This window comes from Mobula hypostoma, chromosome 6 (assembly GCF_963921235.1).
Source record: "Mobula hypostoma chromosome 6, sMobHyp1.1, whole genome shotgun sequence".
Classification (NCBI taxonomy): Eukaryota; Metazoa; Chordata; class Chondrichthyes; order Myliobatiformes; family Myliobatidae; genus Mobula; species Mobula hypostoma.
The window spans coordinates 180845628-180866256 of NC_086102.1; the positions used below are offsets into that span (position 1 = coordinate 180845628).

General features: G+C 41.2%; 1 protein-coding gene across 1 annotated transcript in view; it reads left to right on the plus strand.

The window, feature by feature from the left end:
• Positions 1–20629, plus strand: part of ttc21b (tetratricopeptide repeat domain 21B) — a 93065-nt gene that overhangs the window by 52159 nt on the left and 20277 nt on the right. The window contains exons 20-22 of the mRNA XM_063052351.1: positions 124–312; positions 12567–12677; positions 15688–15769. Of these exons, the coding sequence (XP_062908421.1) occupies positions 124–312; positions 12567–12677; positions 15688–15769 (382 nt within the window). The remainder of the gene's footprint in view (positions 1–123; positions 313–12566; positions 12678–15687; positions 15770–20629) is intronic.

Genomic DNA, 20629 nt, shown 5'->3' on the forward strand with positions numbered 1-20629 from the left:
CCATACATGCTATAATCGATTGTCTTGTAATTATCACATAGCCTATTAATAGTATTTCATAGAATTTTAAAACCTGAAATTACCATTCATCTTTTTCTTTTGTTCCATCCATTTTCTGAACAGGCACGAGAGGTACAGGCTCAAGTTTTAAAACGAGTTCATTTAGAACAGACTGATGCAGTCCCTGCCCAAAAGCAACTTGCAGGGGAGATTTGTGCTGAGATAGCAAAGCATGCCACAGAGCAGCGAGAATATGAAAAAGCTATTAAGTTCTACAAAGAGGCCCTTGTCTACAATGATAATGATCACAAGGTTAGTACTGCAGCTTCTAGGTTACTGAATGTGGTTGATTTCGAAGAAATTGTGAAACAGATTTTAATTTCACAGTAGAAGAATGTAGATATTTACATAGATATCCTGGAATCTGATGGTTGTGTTATTGAATATTGCTTTCAGAGGCATTTAATAAGCTTTAATTAAGCTTTCTCAATATTTACAATATTGAGAAAATGCTAAAGTATTTCCACTGATAATGCCATTGTCTGTGGACGCCACTCCTTTTTGGCCCACTTGGAAAATGGTGCGGCATCCACCAGCTGGCTGTTTATTGACTTCAGCTCAGCATTTAGCACGATCATCCCTGGTGGGTAAACTACCCTTACTGGGTCTTAAGATGGCTCTCTCCAACTAGCTCTTGGACTTCTTGACAGAAAGACAGAGTCAGCCCCTGTTGGCAGCAACATTTCTAGCTTCATCACGCTGAGCACTGGTGACTCCCAGGTCTGCATGTTCAGCATGCTGCCATTCACACTGCTGATGCATGATCGAACCGAATCAACAGATTCGCCGATGACACAACAGTAGTTGGCCTCATCGGCAGCGATGATGAGGTGGCAGAGCAGCTTGTAGAATGGTACAAGCATAACAACAGGACTAAAGAGATGATTGTGGACTTCACAAAGGTGCAGACTGACCACTCCTGACGGCACATAAACGGCTCCTCCGTGGAGAGAGAATTAGGAGCACCAAGTTTCTGAGAGTGCAAATAATGGATGATCTCACCTGCACCTTCAACACCACCTCTTTCATCAAGAAAGTACGGCAGATTCTCCATTTCTTCAGGAGGTTGAGATGAACGAAGCTCCACCCACCATTCTAACTGATTTTTACAGGAGCACCATTGAGAGTGTTCTGACCAGCTGCATTGCTGTCTGGTACAGGGGTTGCAAGGCATCTGACTGCAAGACCCTCAAAAAATTGCACGGATTGCTGAGGTGATCATCGGGGTTTCTCTTTCGCTCTTCCGAGAATTTTATCAGGAGCGTTAGGACAAGTATTGTTTGAATGGGAAACTGCTTCCTCCCCTAGGTTGAGACTACTGAACTCCCTGCCATCACCCAGGTCTCATCATGTCCGAAGAAGTGCTAGTACTGCTGTACTGTTTACTTTTTAACTTGTGTCATAAGTGCACCTTATGCTAAGTGTCCAATTTCTGGAACATAGTTTATTATGTGTTCATTTATTTGTAGTAATATTACTTTATGTGTTGTATGTGAGTTTGTATATACTGTGTTGTGCATCTTCCGGTTCTTATTTAGAGTGGGACCGTCGTCTTTGTTAAATTTCTTTTCCGGTAGCAGAACATTGCACTTGTAATGGCCAAAGGATTGACTTTGATGGCACAAAACTACAGTGCCGTGCCAGTGGCTTTTGGGACCACCTGGTAGAGAAAGCCATTGAAATAAAATGAGTGGAAAAGAATTTTAACAGAGCCAAAGGTCTTGCTCCAAGTAAGAACTGGAATTTGATTGTAAACAAGGTGGGAGAGCAGAAACCTGATTGATTGAACACTAGCCAGTCAGGAAGGATGGACAACGTGGATATAGATACCACCGGACTAGATGTGCCCAGGCATCATCCCTGATGAAGCTGGCAGAGTCTGTCATCGAAACGTCAGTTATAATCGATATCTGTATTCAGAAGAGTTTATTCATTAAAGTGAATTGAGTTTATCTGGATTCTGGCTGAGATATAGTAGAGGTACATTAACCCATAAACTCTCGTTGTAGTCTCACTCAACGTCAGTGACAAAAGTCTGCTTGCATTTACCCTATTTAAACCCTCATAATTTTGTATACCTTGATCAATCTGCTATGTTCCAGGGAATAAAGTCTGAACCTATTCAACATTTTCCAATAACTCAGGTCCTCAAGTCCCAGCAACAAACTTGTAAGTTTTCACCGCACTCTTTCAATTTTATTTAAATCTTTCCTGTAGATAGGTGACCAAAACGGGACACAATACTCAAATTAGACCTCGCCAACTCTTATACAACTTCAATATAGTCATAGTCATAGTCATAGTCATACTTTATTGATCCCAGGGGAAATTGGTTTTCGTTACAGTTGCACCATAAATAATAAATAGTAATAAAACCATAAATAGTTAAATAGTAATATGTAAATTATGCCAGTAAATTATGAAATAAGTCCAGGACCAGTCTATTGGCTCAGGGTGTCTGACCCTCCAAGGGGTAAACATCCCAACTCCTGTAATCAATGCATTGATTTATGAAGGACTGCAGGTCCACACTATCAGCAAGTTGCTCGTTGGCGGAAATAATGAAGGAGCTGCGCAATGTGCTGTTGCTGAGCCAATGGTGACATACAGTCAAATAGTGAGTGACCGTCATGATCACTTTTCTTGTGATCGCAAGACCCTGTTGGACCTTGTTAAATTGGTACACTGCAAGTTTGATTTGCTGATTTATTGGATGCAAGCAGGGGCAGGTAGATGGTGCCTAATCCTTGGTCGTGGTGAGGCCTCAGCCTGAAGCCACGGTATTGTCTCTTTGCAGCCGTCCGGAGTGAGGGGATGAAACTGTGTGTAAACTGTGTACTTCACCGGGTGCCGTGTGGCACAGTGTCCGGAATGGAGTCGGAGCTGCCCTCCCAGGGTTCTGCTTGGCAAAAGACAAGCTCTGTTGTGGCAGAAATTTCTTAGCAGCACTCAGTGAACTCGGGCCTCAAACTGCGGGGTCGTTTCCTTTTCAACCAGAGGATGCAGAGGTGTCCGAGCCATTGTGCTCTGCTGGGGGTGGTGTAGCGCAGTTGTTGCAGCTGAAAATTTAAACGGACTGAGTGGTCTGGATTATATACATACGTGTTTCTCTGGTTGTGTTTTTACTAATATTTTATACGTGCTTGCATATACGAGCACAATCTCAAAGCCACAGTGCCGCCCAGTGGGCGTCATTGTATTTTGACTGATATCCTACATGGGTTTGTTGACTTGTATGCATCAGCCACGTCGCCACGGGGCGGGGGGTGGGGTTGTTGTGGGCCTCAGACCTAAGACCTACCCTAGTTGGCCCTTGCAAAGTGCAACACCTCATACTTATCTGCATTAAGATCCATCTGCCATTTTTTAAATTTTTAAAAAATTTTTTTGAATACTAAGTACATTATGATACTATGAAAACAGAAACAAGATGGAAATGCTCCATAACTATGTGTAGTAAATTAACCATAATATTGAAAAGGTATATTTTATTCTAACCTAAAGCAAAATCAAAACCCCATAACAAAATTAGGAAAAAAAGAGGAAAAAAAACAGCTGTTTGGTTAAAAGAAAAGAAAAAAAATCTCTGACATATAGTCGTCGTAAATTCAAACATATAATAGCCATCATCATTGCTGACCAAAATTGTGAAAGTAGTTCCATAAAGGTCCCCATAATGTGAAAAAATCTTGTCTAGGTATAGAAATAGAACACCTAATCTTCTCTAGATTTAAACATGACATAACATCAATCAACCAATGGGCATGAGCAGGCGGAGCGGCATCTTTCCATTTAAACAACAAAACTCTTCTCGCTAAAAGAGAAATAAAAGCCAAAATATGTAAATTCATTCAGCTTAAGAGTAAAATCATTTCCTCCAACAATGCCAAACATGGCAGTCAGAGGGTTGGGTTTAAAATTTACTTTAAAATGCTCCGAGAAAGCTTGAAATACTTTTTTCCAAAATTTATCAAGCCGCGGGCAGGACCAAAACATATGAATTAGAGAGGCCTCTTCGATATTACACCTATTATAGTATGGAGAAAAATCTGTGGTCTCCCTCTGTCCCTCTGAATATACCTCTTGCCCATCCTCTGGGTCACCCCCCCCCTTGTCTTTCTTCCCGGACCTCCTGTCCCATGATCCTCTCGTATCCCTTTTGCCTATCACCTGTCCAGCTCTCGGCTCCATCCCTCCCCCTCCTGTCTTCTCCTATCATTTTGGATCTCCCCCTCCCCCTCCAACTTTCAAATCCCTTACTCACTCTTCCTTCAGTTAGTCCTGACGAAGGGTCTCGGCCTGAAACGTCGACTGCACCTCTTCCTATAGATGCTGCTTGGCCTGCTGCGTTCACCAGCAACTTTGATGTATGGAGCTTATCTCTCTTGTTTTTAACATTCGTCGTTTACTGAATTATATTTATTCTCCCTCTAAAGAAACTTCAGAATGTGTGATTTCTTTGGATGCTGAGAAAGCCTTTGACTGGGTTGAATGGAACTATTTATTTAAAGTATTAGAAAAATTTAAATTTGGCTCCAATTTTATTCAATGGATTAAATTACTTTATTTATCTCCCACTGCACAGGTTCTTACTAACTCTCAGAGTTCTAAACCATTTAATCTCCAACGTGGAACCAGACAAGGATGTCCTTTGAGTCCTTTGCTTTTTGATTTGGCTTTAGAGCCTTTAGCCATCGCGTTTCGTGAATCCGTTGACATCTCGGGTGTTTTAAGGAGGGGTATCACTCATAAGGTGTCACTTTATGCTGATGACCTTTTGCTCTACCTTTCTACTGTGGAGTCCTCTCTACCCTCAATACTCTCTTTACTTTCTGAATTTAGTCAGTTCTCAGGATATAAACTTAATCTTCGTAAGAATGAACTTTTTCCTTTGAATAATTTGGTATCAGTCAACTCTGACCTTCCGTTTAAAATTGTAAGAAATCAATTTATGTATTTGGGTATAACAATTACTAAGAACTATAAATTTCCTTTTAAAGGAAACTTTATCACTCTTCTGGAATTTGTTAAGAAAGTACTATAAAATTGGTCTCCCCTCTCTTTATCACTGATTGGATGTATTAATTCTATTAAAATGAATATTTTGCCTAAATTTTTATAGTTATTTCAAGCCCTACCTGTCTTTATTCCTAAATCCTTTTTCAACTCTTTGGATTCGATTATATCTTCTTACTTATGGAAAAACAAAACCCCCCGATGAAACAAAGTTCATTTTCAGAAAACTAAAAAAATGGGGGATTAGCCCGAACCAATTTTAGGTTTTAATACTGGGCAGGCAACATACGCTACCTTACGTTTTAATTTACGTTTTAATTACTATCTTAATTGTGAAGACTGTCCAGTTTGGGTTTCTTCAGAAGTTGATTCGTCCGCCATTTTTAAGACTATTTTTCTCGTCTTCTTCGCGGTCCACTACATCCATAATCTTCGTGTCATCCGCAAATTTGCTGATCACGTTTACTACATTATCATCCAGGTTGTTGATACAGATGACAAACAACAATGGACCCAGCACCAATCCCTGCACTGCACCACTAGCAGGCCACAGGCCTCCAGTCAGAGAGGCAACCATCTGCAACCACTCTCTCCTCTGACTTCTTCTGTGAAGTCAATATCTAATCCAATTTACTACCTATTCTTGAATACCAAACGATTGAACTTTCTTGACCAACCTCCCTTGTGGGATCTTGTCAGAGGCCTTGTTAAAGTCCATGTAGACAACATCCACTGCCTTGCCTTCATCAATTTTCCTGGTAACTTCCGTGGAAAACTCTGTATGATTGGTTAGACACTCTGAGCCTTGTTGACCACCCCTTATCTGTCGCTGTCTAACCAAATATTTATATATCCAGTCTCTTAGAATACCTTCCAATAAATTTCCAACTACTGATGTCAAGCTCATCAGCTTATATCATTCTGGCTTATTCTTAGAATCTTTCTTGAACAACGGAAAAGCGTTAGCTATCCTTCAATCCTCCTGGCTAAGTATAGTTTAATTATCTCTGCCATGGCTCCTGCAATTTCTGCACTAGCCTCCCACAGAAACTGAAGGAACACACTGTCAGACCCATGATTTTTCAATATATGTTTTAAAAAAAAAAAAATATATATATATATATACACTAGCATTACAGGCCAGCTAGTTTAATCGCAATGCGATTTTTAGATAGAATAAGCTTGGAGAAATTTAACAATCTCCAGTGAGAAAACTGAAGGATTACACATTCTGCAATTCTGAAATAAAAACACAAAATGCTGGAAACACACAGTAGGTCAGGCAGGAGAGGAAACATTTGGCAGGTCAGGAAAGAGAAACAGAGTTGGTATTTCAGGTCCAAAATCGTTCATTAGAACAGGGAAAGTGAGGAAAGCAAGTTATTTTTAAGTTGAATGAGGTGTGGGGTGATACAAATATATAGGTCAAAGCCAAAATAACAAATACGGTGAAGCTGGGGATCCTGAAGTGATTTCACAGTTCCAAGACCATGTGGTTAATAGACTAATGAATGCAAATTGCCTATAATTTGATCTTCTAGTAAAATGGTGACACATTCAAATACAGTAGCCTCTCAAGGGCCCACCAGAGGTGTACTTTTTTTAAAAATGTGTTTTTTATAATCATAAGATTATACTGGACTCCAAGAACAACAAGTACAGCAGGTCTACTGCATCAGTGATCTGTTCATTGTTTGGAGCAGCCAGCTGAGGTGTCGAAGGAGCTGACAGACGAGTCAGAGAAGGAGAAGTCGGTGCTCTGGTTGGAGAAGGAGCAGCTGGTTCTCAGGCTGGAGAAGGAGCAGCTGGTTCTCAGGCTGGAGAAGGAGAAGTCAGCGGATGGGCCGAAGAGGGTTCAGAGGAGCTGACCTGGGTGCAGACCATGCTGCTGTCGGCTACTCAGACATCAGAGTTGGTGCATGAAAGCAGTGTGCAGTGTAACTAAGAGTGACTGTCTTGGACATTTCTCTTGCGATCACAAGACCCTGTTGGACATTGATAATGTAAGATGCCACAGGCCTGTTTCCCTTGTTTGGTGAAGTGACAGTTGTCAAGGTAGCAACGTTGTAGTGAGGACTAGGCCTCAAGCCGTGGGCTTGCCTGCTACTGAAGTCCAGGTGAGAGGACGCTGGTGGTGGTGTAGCATAGTGTCCGTGCTCACTTGGGAGCTGGCCTCTCTTGTCAGTGCTGTCCTCCAGTGTTCGACTGGTGGAATGACAGGCTGGATTGCCGGGAGCTGTACCATAAATCTGCATGTCACTCGAGGACTTGGATTATACATGTGTTTTCTTGCATAACAATATGTATTTTTTTCTCTCTCTCGCTATTTTGAGTATATGTTGTATACCTTGACCCCAGAGGAACACTGTCTCGTTTGACTCAACCCATGTATGGTTTGAATGATAATTTAACTTGATTTGATTTGATATTGAGACCTAAAAGTTGAAACATATCCAGATGGAAAATAAGATGCTGGGCCTTATAGGAACAGTGCAAGAGGTCACAGACGTATAGATAGATCAGAGGGATAGAGAAATAAAATTAGCTGCTGGAAACTTGAAGTTGCTCCTTCAGACTCAAAGGAAGTATTATGCTCTGATTATGAGATATTCCATATAGGTGTCTCTGAGATATTCCCTTAACTTCAGCTTCCCCTCCAATACATTTGACAGAACCCTTAATCATGACTGCTTTATTCAATTTGGATTAAAACTGGTTGGATCAGTTGTACTATCCCCAACAATAATGAGCCCATACTCCTTATCAGACTAGCGACCTGCACCATTGAAACACATTCATCTTCCTACTGCCCAATCTGAAACATCCCCAACACCTAACGCTCCACTGTTTTACAATCCCCAATTAGCTCTCTAATTCTGGTACTCCCTTGCAGCCATCTCTGATATACTCACTGACAGGCCCAGTTTGCTGATCTTGCACTCACGTCTAAGCCTTCCTACCCATGTACCCTACATCTCATGCCCTAGACTCAACCTGATTTTTTTGCTTGCTTTGTATTGGTCGTTTCCAAAGTAAAGACCATCGTTCATATAAGGCCAGTTATGTTGTGCACAGACCTTGGTCCTCCTGCATGACAAAGTGGAAGATGCAATATTCATTAGCTCAACATTCAACAACTGATTAATGTTTTGGTGGGGTCAAATATGGATTGGGCATTATGCAGTGAATTGTAGGAGTTTTAATGAACAGAACGACCTTGCTATACAAGTCCCTGAAAGTGGCAATGCTGGTACAAAAGGCACACTGGATGTTTGTTGGCCTTTAGAAGGTAACAGTAGGGAAGTAAAACTTTGCATAATTATGCTGAGGCCATAGCTGGATTATTCATAGTTTTAGTCACCTTAGTATAGAAAGATCAAGATCCCGTCGCTGTCTGTAAGGAGTTTGCATGTTCTTCCTGTGACTGTGTGGGTTTCATCCAGGTGCTCCGGTTTTTTTCCACAGTGCAAAGACATACTGTTGGTTGGTTAATTGATCATTGTAAATTGTCCCATGATTAGGCTAGAATTAAATCGAGTGGTTGCTGAGTGGTGTGGCTTAAAGGGCCAGAATGGCCTGTTCCATGCTGTATCTCAATACACAAATAAATGATTGATTAATCTGATTGATTAATTGTGTTGGCACGTGGCCAAGTGGTTAAGGCGTTCGTCTAGTGATCTGAAGGTCGCTAGTTCGAGCCTTGGCTGAGGCAGCGTGTGTGTCCTTGAGCAAGGCATTTAACCACACATTGCTCTGCGATGACCCCAGTGCCAAGCTGTATGGGTCCTAATGCCCTTCCCTTGGACAACATCGGTGGCGTGGAGAGGGGAGACTTGCAGCATGGGCAACTGCAGGTCTTCCATACAACCTTGCCCAGGCCTGCGCCCTGGAAACCTTCCAAGGCGCAAATCCATGGTCTCATGAGACCAACGGATGCCTATATAAATCTGTACAGAGTACAGGGAATATTTGCCAGAATGTTTTCTGGGATGGAGTGTCTCAGATGTCAGGAGAGGCTGGATAGAATGGATTTCTTTTCCTTGGAGCAGAGAAGGCTGGAGGTGCATTTGATGTGCATAAAAAGAGAGGGTATCAGTAATTTTTTCCTACTAGCAGAGGTATCCATAGCCAGATGGTATGTGTATAAGATGAGTAAGAGGTTTAGACAGAATATAAGGAAGATTTTTGTTTTACCCAGAGGGTGGATGGGGAAGGGTCTTGGAATGCAGTGGTTGAGAGGATGATAAAAATAAACTCTCACAACATTTAAGATTGGGGGCGTAGTGAACCAGCGAAGAAGACTATCAAAGCTTGCAACAGGATCTGGACCAGCTGGATAAATGGGCTGAAAAATGGCAGATAGAATTTAAGGCAAAAAAGTGCAAGGTGTTGTACTTCGGTAGAAGCAACCAGGTTAGGTCTTAGCAGGTGGGGCAACAAAGAATGCAGTAGAACAAAGGGATCTGGGAAGACAGGTCCGTCATTCATTGAAAGTGGCGTCACAGGTAGGTAGGGTCAGAAAGGAAGCTTTTGGTATATTGGCCTTCGTAAATCAAAGTATTGATAGATAGATAGATAGATAGATATACTTTATTGATCCCGAGGGAAATTGGGTTTCGTTACAACTGCACCAACCAAGAATAGAGCATAAATATAGCAATACAAAACCCACAAACAATCAAACAACAATATGCAAATATGCCAGATGGAATTAAGTCCAGGACTAGCCTATTGGCTCAGGGTGACTGACCCTCCACGGGAGGAGCTGCAAAGTTCGATGGCCACAGGCAGGAACGACCTCCCGTGATGCCCAGTGTTGTATCTCGGTGGAATATGACCAGGATTGCACCATCCATTGTTAACCAGAACAGCAAGCCCCCAACTCCTTTAAACTTACCACTCTCAGTGCACTTCCGGTTAACCCAAACGGTCTGGAAGCCCTCCATGGAAAAGTTTTGGTTGGGTATGTCCTCGTGCAGCCCCGTTTCAGTAAAACACATAACACTGCACTCCGGAAATGTTCTCTGACGCCTGGCTAGTGCCGTCAACTCGTCCATTTTATTACCCACCAAACTCCTCTTCTCCATGAGTACAGAAGTTGGGATGTTGAAATTGTTTAAGACATTCTTGAGGCCTAATTTGCAGTATTGTGTGCAGTTTGAGTCACCTACCTACAAGAAAGATGTAAATGGGGTTGAAAGAGTATGGGACTGAAGGACCTGAGTTATGAGGAAAGATTGAATAGGTTAGTACTTTATTCCTTCGAACGTAGAAGATTAAGAGGGGATTTTATAGAGGTATACAAAATTATGAGGGGTATAGATAGGGTAAATGCAAGCAGGCTTTTCCCACTGAGATTGGGTGGAACTACAACTAGAGGTCAAGGCTTAAGCATGATGATAAAAAGTTTAAGGGGAACATGGGGGGAAACTTCAATCAGAGAGTCGTGAGAGTATGGAACGAGCTTCCAGCGCAAGTAGTGTGTAGTGCATGCAAACTGGATTTCAGTATTTAAAAGAAGTTTGGATAGGTACATCAATGGTAGGTATACGGAAGGCTATGATCCCGGTGCAGGTTGATGAGAGTAAGCAGTTTAAGTGGCTTGGCACAGACTAGATGGGCCAAAGGACCTGTTTCTGTTCTGTACTTTTCTATGACTCTAACATTTATATGAACAGTTGAATCAATAAGGCATATATGGCAATGGATTCATTGCTGGGTGTCGGTACTTAATAGTTGGCATGGTCAGGGTGGGCGTAAGGTCCTATTCTGTCCTGTATTATTCTGTGAACTGTTTGACATGCCGCTGAAGGTACCAACTAATTTCTAAGTTGATGTATTGGGCACATTGCCCTTTGAATTAGCATCTTATTAAAAGCCTGGATGGAAGTCTACAGCTGAATTGGCCAAAGTTTAGTTACTGCATTTGTATTGCTTTTTAGTTGATACGTCTTGCAGGTACAGTTTTGAAATTGCCTGTGCACCATTTTCTCTATCTGTAATAAACGCTGAGTACGATTGTAATACACAGAGAAACAACACAGGCTTGTGGTATGGGCAGACAAATGACAAATGGGATTTAATATAGGTTAGGTATATTGAGGGCAGGAATGAAGTGAGACTGTACATATTAAATAGTATTTACGTAAATTATGTGAATGGATTGTTTGGAGAGCAGGTTGAGAATTAGGTTTGAAAGGAACAGTGAATTTGGACGTTGCCTCCAATTTACAGAATTTGTGGTGAGCAATACTTTTAGAAGTGGCACATTCAATATGAATAATATTGACAGGAAAATTGACTTAAGATCTTCATTAATACATAGGCAATCCTTTCCTCCCTTGTTATACTTCTCACTTCAGTACAAAGAGGGCTCTTGACGCTGATTAACGGTTGATTGATTCTGCTGCAACTTGGACGTACATTTCTAAAAGGGATGGAAGTGATGAAAACTTGATAGTGGTTATCCTGGGATTCCCTTGGATGAACCAGCAATAAGCTAGAGAGAACATTGATGTACTCTTGTACCTCAAATTCCTTTTGAATACTTGAATCTAGGCCAATGTTCCACTTCCGTTTCCAGTAAGACGGCGGCACGTTCGATTGCAGCAGTTTCTATGGGGTCAACCAGAGGAGTTACTGTTTATTAAAAATGTATTTTTTATGATTATGACTCTGCTGGACATTAATACCTTAAAGTACTGCAAGTGTACCCCATCAGTGAGTTGCTCACTGGCAGAGAAACTAAAGGAACTAGACAGTGCGGATATGCTGCTGCATGCATCAGAGAGGAGTCGGAGGAGTTGGTTTCTGAAGGCAGTGTGCAGTCTAACAGCCAGTAATTGTCTTAGTTGTTTTTCTTGTGATCGCAAGACCCTGTTGAATATTGTTTATGTAGGATGCTGCAAGTCTGATTTATTGGTGGACAGTGGGAGAGCTGTGTGCCCTCAGTCATAGTGAGGACTTGGCTGCAAGTTGCAATGTCGCCTGTTTCCAGCCGCCCAGGACAGAGGCGTTGGAGTCGGTGCGCTCCACCAGAGACCGTGTGGTGTGGCGTTGGTCGTTGGTACTGTGCCCGCCCCCCCCCCCCCATATTCGCTTGTCAGAAGACAAGAAGTATTGTGTTCGACTGCAGGCTGCTACAACATTCATGGACTCGGGGCTTTGGATTATTTTGTGTGACTATTTTACTGATATCTTAAATGTGTTTGTTTTCTTATATATGTGCTTTGTGCTGTATGTGTATTTTGTACCTTGGCCCTGAAGTAATGCTGTTTCATTTGGCTGTATTCGTGGGTATTCATGTATGATTGAATGACAATTAAATTTGAAATTGAATGTTGCTAATTATTTGATCTTGTAAGGTAGCGAAAGGATACTAATGCTGTTTTCCTATGCTCCCAAATAAGTTCCCAATTGTGTATATTTGTGGAATAATATATTATTATCCTCCAAATATTTTGTTATGCTGATTTTTGTTTCTGATTTAGGTGATGCTGGAACTTGCTCGTTTGTATCTTGCTCAAGACGATATTGATGCTTGTCAACATCAATGTGCAATCCTGTTGAAAAGTGACCAAGATAATGATGCAGCTACCATGGTAAGTAGAAGTAAAAACACAATGCTGTAATTGACACATTCAAAGCAGATTACAGACAGCCCACACTTTATGGCAGTTTGGATGATATGATCTGCTCACATCTGGAAAAGCAGAGACTTATTCAAGAGAATTAGTGTGGCTTTGTGCAGGCGAGGTCATGTCTTATAAACAGGGTTGAGTTTTTTGAAAAGGTAACTGAAGGTTGAGGTCAGTTCAGCAGGTGTTGTAGGTATGGACTTTTTAATAAAACTTTTGCTAAGTTGCCTCCTGGTAGGCTGATAGAGTAGATTAAGTTATGAGTGATCCATGGAGACTTGATACGTTAGCTGAGCCAGAGTATGGTAGTAGAAGGGTGTTAATTTGACTGGTGTTCAACAAGGATCAACGCTGGGACCTCAGGTTGTTTACTTGGATAAAAATATAGGTGGGCACATCAATTACGGAGAAGACAAAAGATGGCACTTACAGATATTGAGGAAAATAATGGAAAGGATTCAGCAGAATATGGATCAGTTGGAAATGTGACAGATAAATGGCAGAAGGAGTTTAATCTGGACAAGCTCAATTGTAAACAAAAAAGCATACAGTGAATGGCAGGGCCCTTAGGCACATTAACATACAGAGTGACGTTGGAGTGCACATCCATAACTCCCTGAAAGTGTAAATACAAATAGACAGGGTAGTACAGAAAGTGTACTGTCTATTTGCCTTCATAGGTCAGGGTATTGAGTATAAAGTTGGGAAGTCATGTTGCAGTTGCATAAAACTTCGGGTAGATTACAGTCTGTGCAAAAGTCTTTATTACATGTATATAGCTAGGGTGCCTGAGACTTTTGCACAGTACTGTATTTGTCAACGTTGTGTGGTGAGCAAGTTTGTAAATCTGGCGGGAGCAAAGAATGTTGGGAACAGCAAGGGTGGAGTGCGGCAGGAGGGGTGTGGGACAGGTGGCAGAGGAGTTCTGGGGCAGGGGTGGCGTGGATGCAGACACCACCCCCCCCGCCCCCCCGAGACACAGGTCAAGGTCATTTCATTCCAAACAATTGGTTTATTGATCATTACAGCATATCTCCCTGGTGCTTCCCACCTCCTCCCCTCTCCCTTCTCCTTTTCCCAACCATGATTCCCCTCTCCCTGCCCCTTCCTACTCTGTCCACAATAGAGACCCATATCAGAATCAAGCTTATCATCACTCATATACGTCGTTTTTTTTCGACAGCAGTACAGTGCAATACATAAAATTATTACAGTACTGTGCAAAAGTCTCAGGCACCCTAACTATATATTATATGTGCCTAAGACTTTTGGAAGTACTGTACATTTGTATTTCTGGCCACTGAATTACAGGATTGATGTGGAGGCTTTGGAAGCGATTCAGCAGGAATATTGCCTGAATTAGACAGTATCAGTTAATCAGGAAAGCCTGGACAAACTTGGATTGTTTTATCTGGAACACTGAGGCTGAACTGTGACCTGATAAAAGTTTTTAAAATTAGGAAGCGCCAGATCTTTTTTCCCCCAGGGTGCAAATGGCAAATACTAATAGCTATAGCTTTAAGGTAAGGGGGAAGTAGATTAGAGAGGCAAGTGTTTCTTTTTCTACACAGTGTTGGTTGTCTGGAGCATGTTGCAAGGGGAAGTTTAATAGGCATTTAGGACAGGCACAGGAAGCAGCAGGGAGTGGAGGGATATAGATTGCGTGCCAACAGATGGTATTAGTTTGGAATAGTATCATGGTTGACGACAATATCGTGGACTGAAGAGCTTGTTCCTTTGTTGTATTGTTCTATATACGAAGAAAACTCATGCAGTTCAAACATCTGTAATTTGAAAGCTAATGAAAAATGTTCCAAATTGAGATATTTCACTTTCAACATTGAAGCTTTAGTTCTGTTGAGACACTAAAACTGGTGGCTTTAGAAGTCTTTATTCAGCAAAACAAGCATGCATCATACTGGAGACACTGTTGGAAGAAGAGGCCTGCCTGACCCAATATTACATGATATTTCTATATGCTAAAGATCAAAGATTGACAGCAGGATAATTCTATAGTTACAATGTATCCACAATGCTTCCTTTAAATTACATAACATTTTCAAACACCACCATCTTCACACCCACATTCCAGACTCCCAAAGTGAATGTTAATCCCCACTGACTCTGGGCTGTATTTGTGCCCATGCAGGCATCTCAAGTCAAATGGAGTGTTTGTTTGCAATTGGCCCCAACCTGCAGCTTCAGGAAGACCATTGTTCTGAGCTACGTTTTAAATTCAATCTGCAATTCACATACAAATCTGAAGACTGGTTGCTGTTGAAATTAATATTTGCTGTATACCCTAACTTTTGAATATGCCCTATTATTTCTATGTTCTGTTGACCACTTGATGAGTGTTTACATAAGCAATCCAGCATGTGAAATCATGCCACTTGTAATCTCAGAATACAATTAGCAAAATTTCTGACTTTTAAATTGGTAACAAGAAGAAAATTGGAAAATATTCATGGTTAACTATTTATTACTTTACAAACCAGATTTTCAAGGCACATGACTAGCCCTGCCTATAGCTCAGTTGATTGTTAAGTGTTGCTGTGTGCTTTGTAATCTGTCTCTGATAGCTATTTATTGAGTTATCTTACATATTGCAAATGTGAGTCTGAAGTAGAATTTGCAGTGCAATCTGAAACAATAGTTAGAAATTCCTCCTGCATAGGACAGAAAAATAAAGTTAATTTAAAATCATCTTTAACATGAATGTATTTATTGTTGGAATATGATTATTATTCTCCTTGCAATAACTTGAGTTTATGGCTTTAGTATATGGGGAAGTACAGGTATCAAAACAACAGATTATGTCTGTGATGTCTTATATAACACTATTTTCACAAAACGTGCAGTCATCATTATATTCCAGGAGATTGCTGACAGATGTGTTTTATGATCTTAAAACATTTAACTTTCATTCTCCATATAAAATTCATTCTAATTTAAGTCATTTTTGTGTCAATAGATGATGGCTGATTTGATGTTCAGAAAGCAGGATTTTGACCAAGCAGTATTTCATTTTCAACAACTTTTAGAGCGCAAACCAGGTAAATATAGCAGTTTAGTGTTTTTAAATTTATGTCTTTTAAAGTAGTCAGTATTAAAATAATACCAAAAAAATGAATAATATCTATCGGACTGTCATTAATGTCTATTCTAAGAATGAAGAAGAAGAAGAAGGGAAATTGGATGAGCAAATTTGCTGATGATACAAAGATTGGAGGTGTGACAGTGAGGAAGGTTTTCAGAGCCTGCAGAGGGACTTGGACCAGCTGGAAAAATGGGCTGAGAAATGGCAGATGGAGTTTAATACAGACAAGTGTGAGGTATTGCACGTTGGAAGGACAAACCAAGGTAGAACATACAGGGTTAATGGTAAGGCACTGAGGAGTGCAGTAGAACAGAGGGATCTGGGAATACAGATACAAAATTCCCTAAAAGTGGCGTCACAAGTAGATAGGGTCGTAAAGAGAGCTTTTGGTACATTGGCCTTTATTAATCAAAGTATTGAGTATAAGAGCTGAAATGTTATGATGAGGTTGTATAAGGCATTGGTGAGGCCGAATCTGGAGTATTGTGTTCAGTTTTGGTCACCAAATTACAGGAAGGATATAAATAAGGTTGAAAGAGTGCAGAGAAGGTTTACAAGGATGTTGCCAGGACTTGAGAAACTCAGTTACAGAGAAAGGTTGAATAGGTTAGGCCTTTATTCCCTGGAGTGTAGAAGAATGAGGGGAGATTTGATAGAGGTATATAAAATTATGATGGGTATAGATAGAGTGAATGCAAGCAAGCTTTTTCCACTGAGGCAAGGGGAGAAAAAAACCAGAGGACATGGGTTAAGGGTGAGGAGGGAAAAGTTTAAAAGGAACATTAGTGGGGGCTTCTTCGCACAGAGAGTGGTGGGAGTATGGAATGAGCTGCCAGATGAGGTGGTAAATGCGGGTTCTTTTTTAACATTTAAGAATAAATTGGACAGGTACATGGATGGGAGGTGTATGGAGGGATATGGTCCGTGTGCAGGTCAGTGGGACTAAGCAGAAAATGGTTCGGCACAGCCAAGAAGGGCCAAAAGGCCTGTTTCTGTGCTGTAGTTTCTATGGTTTCTATGGTAAGAAGAAAGCCCTAAACTCCGAGTGGAGTCATCAGGACAACGTCATGATGGCGTTTTTTTTTAGCAGGCTTTCTTATTTTTACGAGGCCGAGTTGCTAGCTCGACGCTCAACCCAGCACGGATGGAAAGTGTGCAAGGGAGCTGGCTGGATTCGAGCTCGGGAGCCTTCGCTCCGAAGTCCAGCACTGACGGCACTACGCCACCAGCCGGCTATTCTAAGAATATTGACAGGAAATTATAAAATATTGCTGACTAATTAACGTGAAATTCACCAAGGAAGTAGGTACGATGGGTGATTGATAAGTTTGTGGCCTAAGGTAGAAGGAGTCAATTTTAGAAAACCTAGCACATTTACTTGTCAACATAGTCCCCTCCTACATTTACACACTTTGTTCAGCAGCCATGGAGCATACGGATCCCTTCTTTGTAGAAGTCGGCGTCTTGGACCCCCAGAGAGTGGTCCTCAGCGGGGGTGATTGATAAGTTTGTGGCCTAAGGTAGAAGGAGATGAGTTATTAACTTCAAACTTTCTGCATAATCACTCAAAGAGTTGAACTGCACGTGCAAGTAACAAGAGCTGTATAACTCATCTCCTTCTACCTTAGGCCACGAACGTATCAATCACCCCTGCTGTGGACCACTCTCTGGAGGTCCAAGATGCCGACTTCTACAAAGAAGGGATCCGTATGCTCCACGACCGCTGGACTAAGTGTGTAAATGTAGGAGGGGACTATGTTGAAAAATAAATGTGCTAGGTTTTCTAAAATTGACTCTTTCTACCTTAGGCCACAAACTTATCAATCACCCCTCGTATACAGGGCAAACAGTAGGAATGAACTTTGCATTAAATTAGATAGCTGAGGTATGTTAATAGTTTGAGACAGCCACTGATATCTATCTGATACAATGAAAACTTACAGTGCCTCTAAAAAGTATTCACCCCTCCCCCTCCAGGAGTTTTCATGTTTTATTGTTTTACAACATTGAATCACAGTGGATTTAATTTGGCTTTTTTTGACACTGATCAACAGAAAAAGACTTATGTAAAAGTGAAAACAGATCTCCACAGAGTGATCTAAGTTAATTACAAAAATAAAACAAAAAATAGTTGATTGCATAAGTATTCACTTCCTTAAATATGACACACCAAATCATCACTGGTACAGCCAATTGGTTTTGGAAGTCACATAATTAGTTAAATGGAGAATCAGCTGTGTGCAGTCAAGGTGTTTCAATTGATTGTAGCGAAAATACACCTATCACTGCTGGTGAGTCAGTATTCTGGCAAAAACTACACCATGAAGAGAAAAGAGCACTCCAAGCAATTCCGCAAATCCTGAGGGAAAATTTGATGCAGTCTGCAAGAGAACTGCAACGAGGGAGGAGAATTATTTTCTAGCAAGACAATGACCCCAAGCGTAAAGCCAAAGCTTTAAAACAATGAAGTTAGTGTCCTGGAATGGCCAAGTCAGAGTCCAGACCTCAATCTAATTGGGAATTTGTGGCTGGACTTGAAAAGGGCTCTTCACTCACAACCCCGATGCAAACTGACAGAGGTTGAGCAGTTTTGTAAAGAAGGATGGGGAAAAAAGTTGTAGTGTTCAGATGTGCAAAGCTGATGGAGACCTATGCACACAGACTCAAGGCTGTAATTGCTGCCAAAAGTGCATCTACTAAATACTGACTTGAAGGGGGTGAATACATAGGCAATCAATTATTTTGTGTTTCATATTTGTCATAAATTTGTACCAACTTGGAGAAATGTGTTTTCGCTTTGACACGACAGAGACTTTTCTGTTGATCAGTGTCAAAATCCACTGTGATTCAATAAAACAGAAAAACATGAAAACTTCGAGGGGGGTGAATATTTTTTATAGGCACTTTAAGGGTCCGGTCAGTATCATGCTGCCTGTTCCTATTGGGGCAGGAGCAGTATTTGGGAGAGGAACAATGAAACTCATGTTTTTATAGTACAGGCAACACACATCAAAGTTGCTGGTGAACGCAGCAGGCCAGGCAGCATCTCTAGGAAGAGGTGCAGTCGACATTTCAGGCCGAGACCCTTCGTCAGGTTGTTTGCGTTTTTATAGTACAGATAACTTATAAAACTATATTCATTCAGTTATTCTCAATGTAGATCAAGCATACAATGGATTAGATTTTAAAAAAAACCTGGATTAATTAACAGGATGATGTAGTCCACATCACACAAATATGACATCAAAAGTCAAAATAATATATTTTTGCCCTCTTCTAAAAATTAAACTTACTTGTGTTATCTCATTTTGATGGGAAATATGAATCAACCTTGCACAGGGCAAAGATATGGTACCTGACTGCACTTCTGGTCTCAGGATCCCGAATTTAAATGCCATTCGCCTTTATCTGTCAGTGTAGGAGCTATGTATCTATTTTCTGTCTGTCTATATTGTATTATATGTTGCGTGTTTATTATGAGTAATTTGTCATGTGGCTTGGGGCGTTGGAGAGGCGAAGAGTATAGTTACGTATTCATGCTTTGTCTTTCAGTTTAGTCTGGTTAGAGCAGGGGTTGGCCAGGGGAATTATATTTTTGTTGACTGCTAGCATTTAAATCGCTTAATAACTTTAACTTTTCTAATTCATGTTGGAGTGATTTTTGGATTTAGGTCATTTATATTTACCAAATGGCTTTCGCTACCAGTCTTCCAGTCCTTGTCAAGTCAAGTCACTTTTTATTGTCATTTCGACCATAAACTGCTGGTACAGTACACAGTAAAAATGAAACAACGTTCCTCCAGGACCATGGTGCTACATAAAACAACACAAAACTACACTAGACTAAGTGAGACAACACAAGGCTACACTAGACTACGTAAGGCAACACAAAAACTACACTAGACTAGAGACATACACAGGACTACATAAAGTGCACACAACAGTGCAGGGCAGTACAATAAATAATAAACAAGACAATAGGCACAGTGAATGACAAATTACGGTATAATAATAAAATGATGTAGATGTCAGTCTGGGTATTAAGGAGTCTGATGGCTTGGGAGAAGAAACTGTTACACAGTCTGGTTGTGAGAGCCCAAATGCTTCGGTACGTTTTGCCAGATGGCAGGAGGGAGAAGAGTTTGTATAAGGGGTGCGTGGGGTCCTTCCGATGATCTTCTCAGCTGACCTCACTATCCGCTGCAGGGTCTCGTGATCTGAGACGGTGCAATTCCCGAACCAGGCCGTGGTGCAGCTGCTCAGGATGCTCTCGATACATCCTCTGTAGAATGTGGTGAGGATGGGGGGTGGGAGATGGACTTTTCACAGCCTTCGCAGGAAGTAGAGACGCTGCTGTGCTTTCTTGGCTATGGAGCTGGTGTTGAGGGACCAGGTGAGATTCTCCGCCAGGTGAACACCAAGAAAATGTATTGTGGATTTAATTTAGAACAATGCGTTCCTAAAAGCTATGGATCCCAGTCCAGACGATGCTGGCATCTATGGGATGGATGCGAATCAGAAGGCGTGAAGTTTGTATGTAGTTTCAAAAGAAAGCATTATGGAATTACCCTTTGTATTTAGCAAATAAATATTGAGCCCCACATTGGGCCAGCAGACCTTTCCACCAAAAGCATCTCCACATGATGCCTGCTGTACCTTGTTTTGTTGAATAAAGAAGCTGCTTTGTATCTACCAGTCATTCTCTTTGGCGATTTCATTCACGCAACAACATTTGGTGTCAGAAGTGGAATACCTTCGTGACCTATCGTGTGGCCAGCGATCTTAGCAGTCTAAGTGGGTGAGTATTTCTGAATTA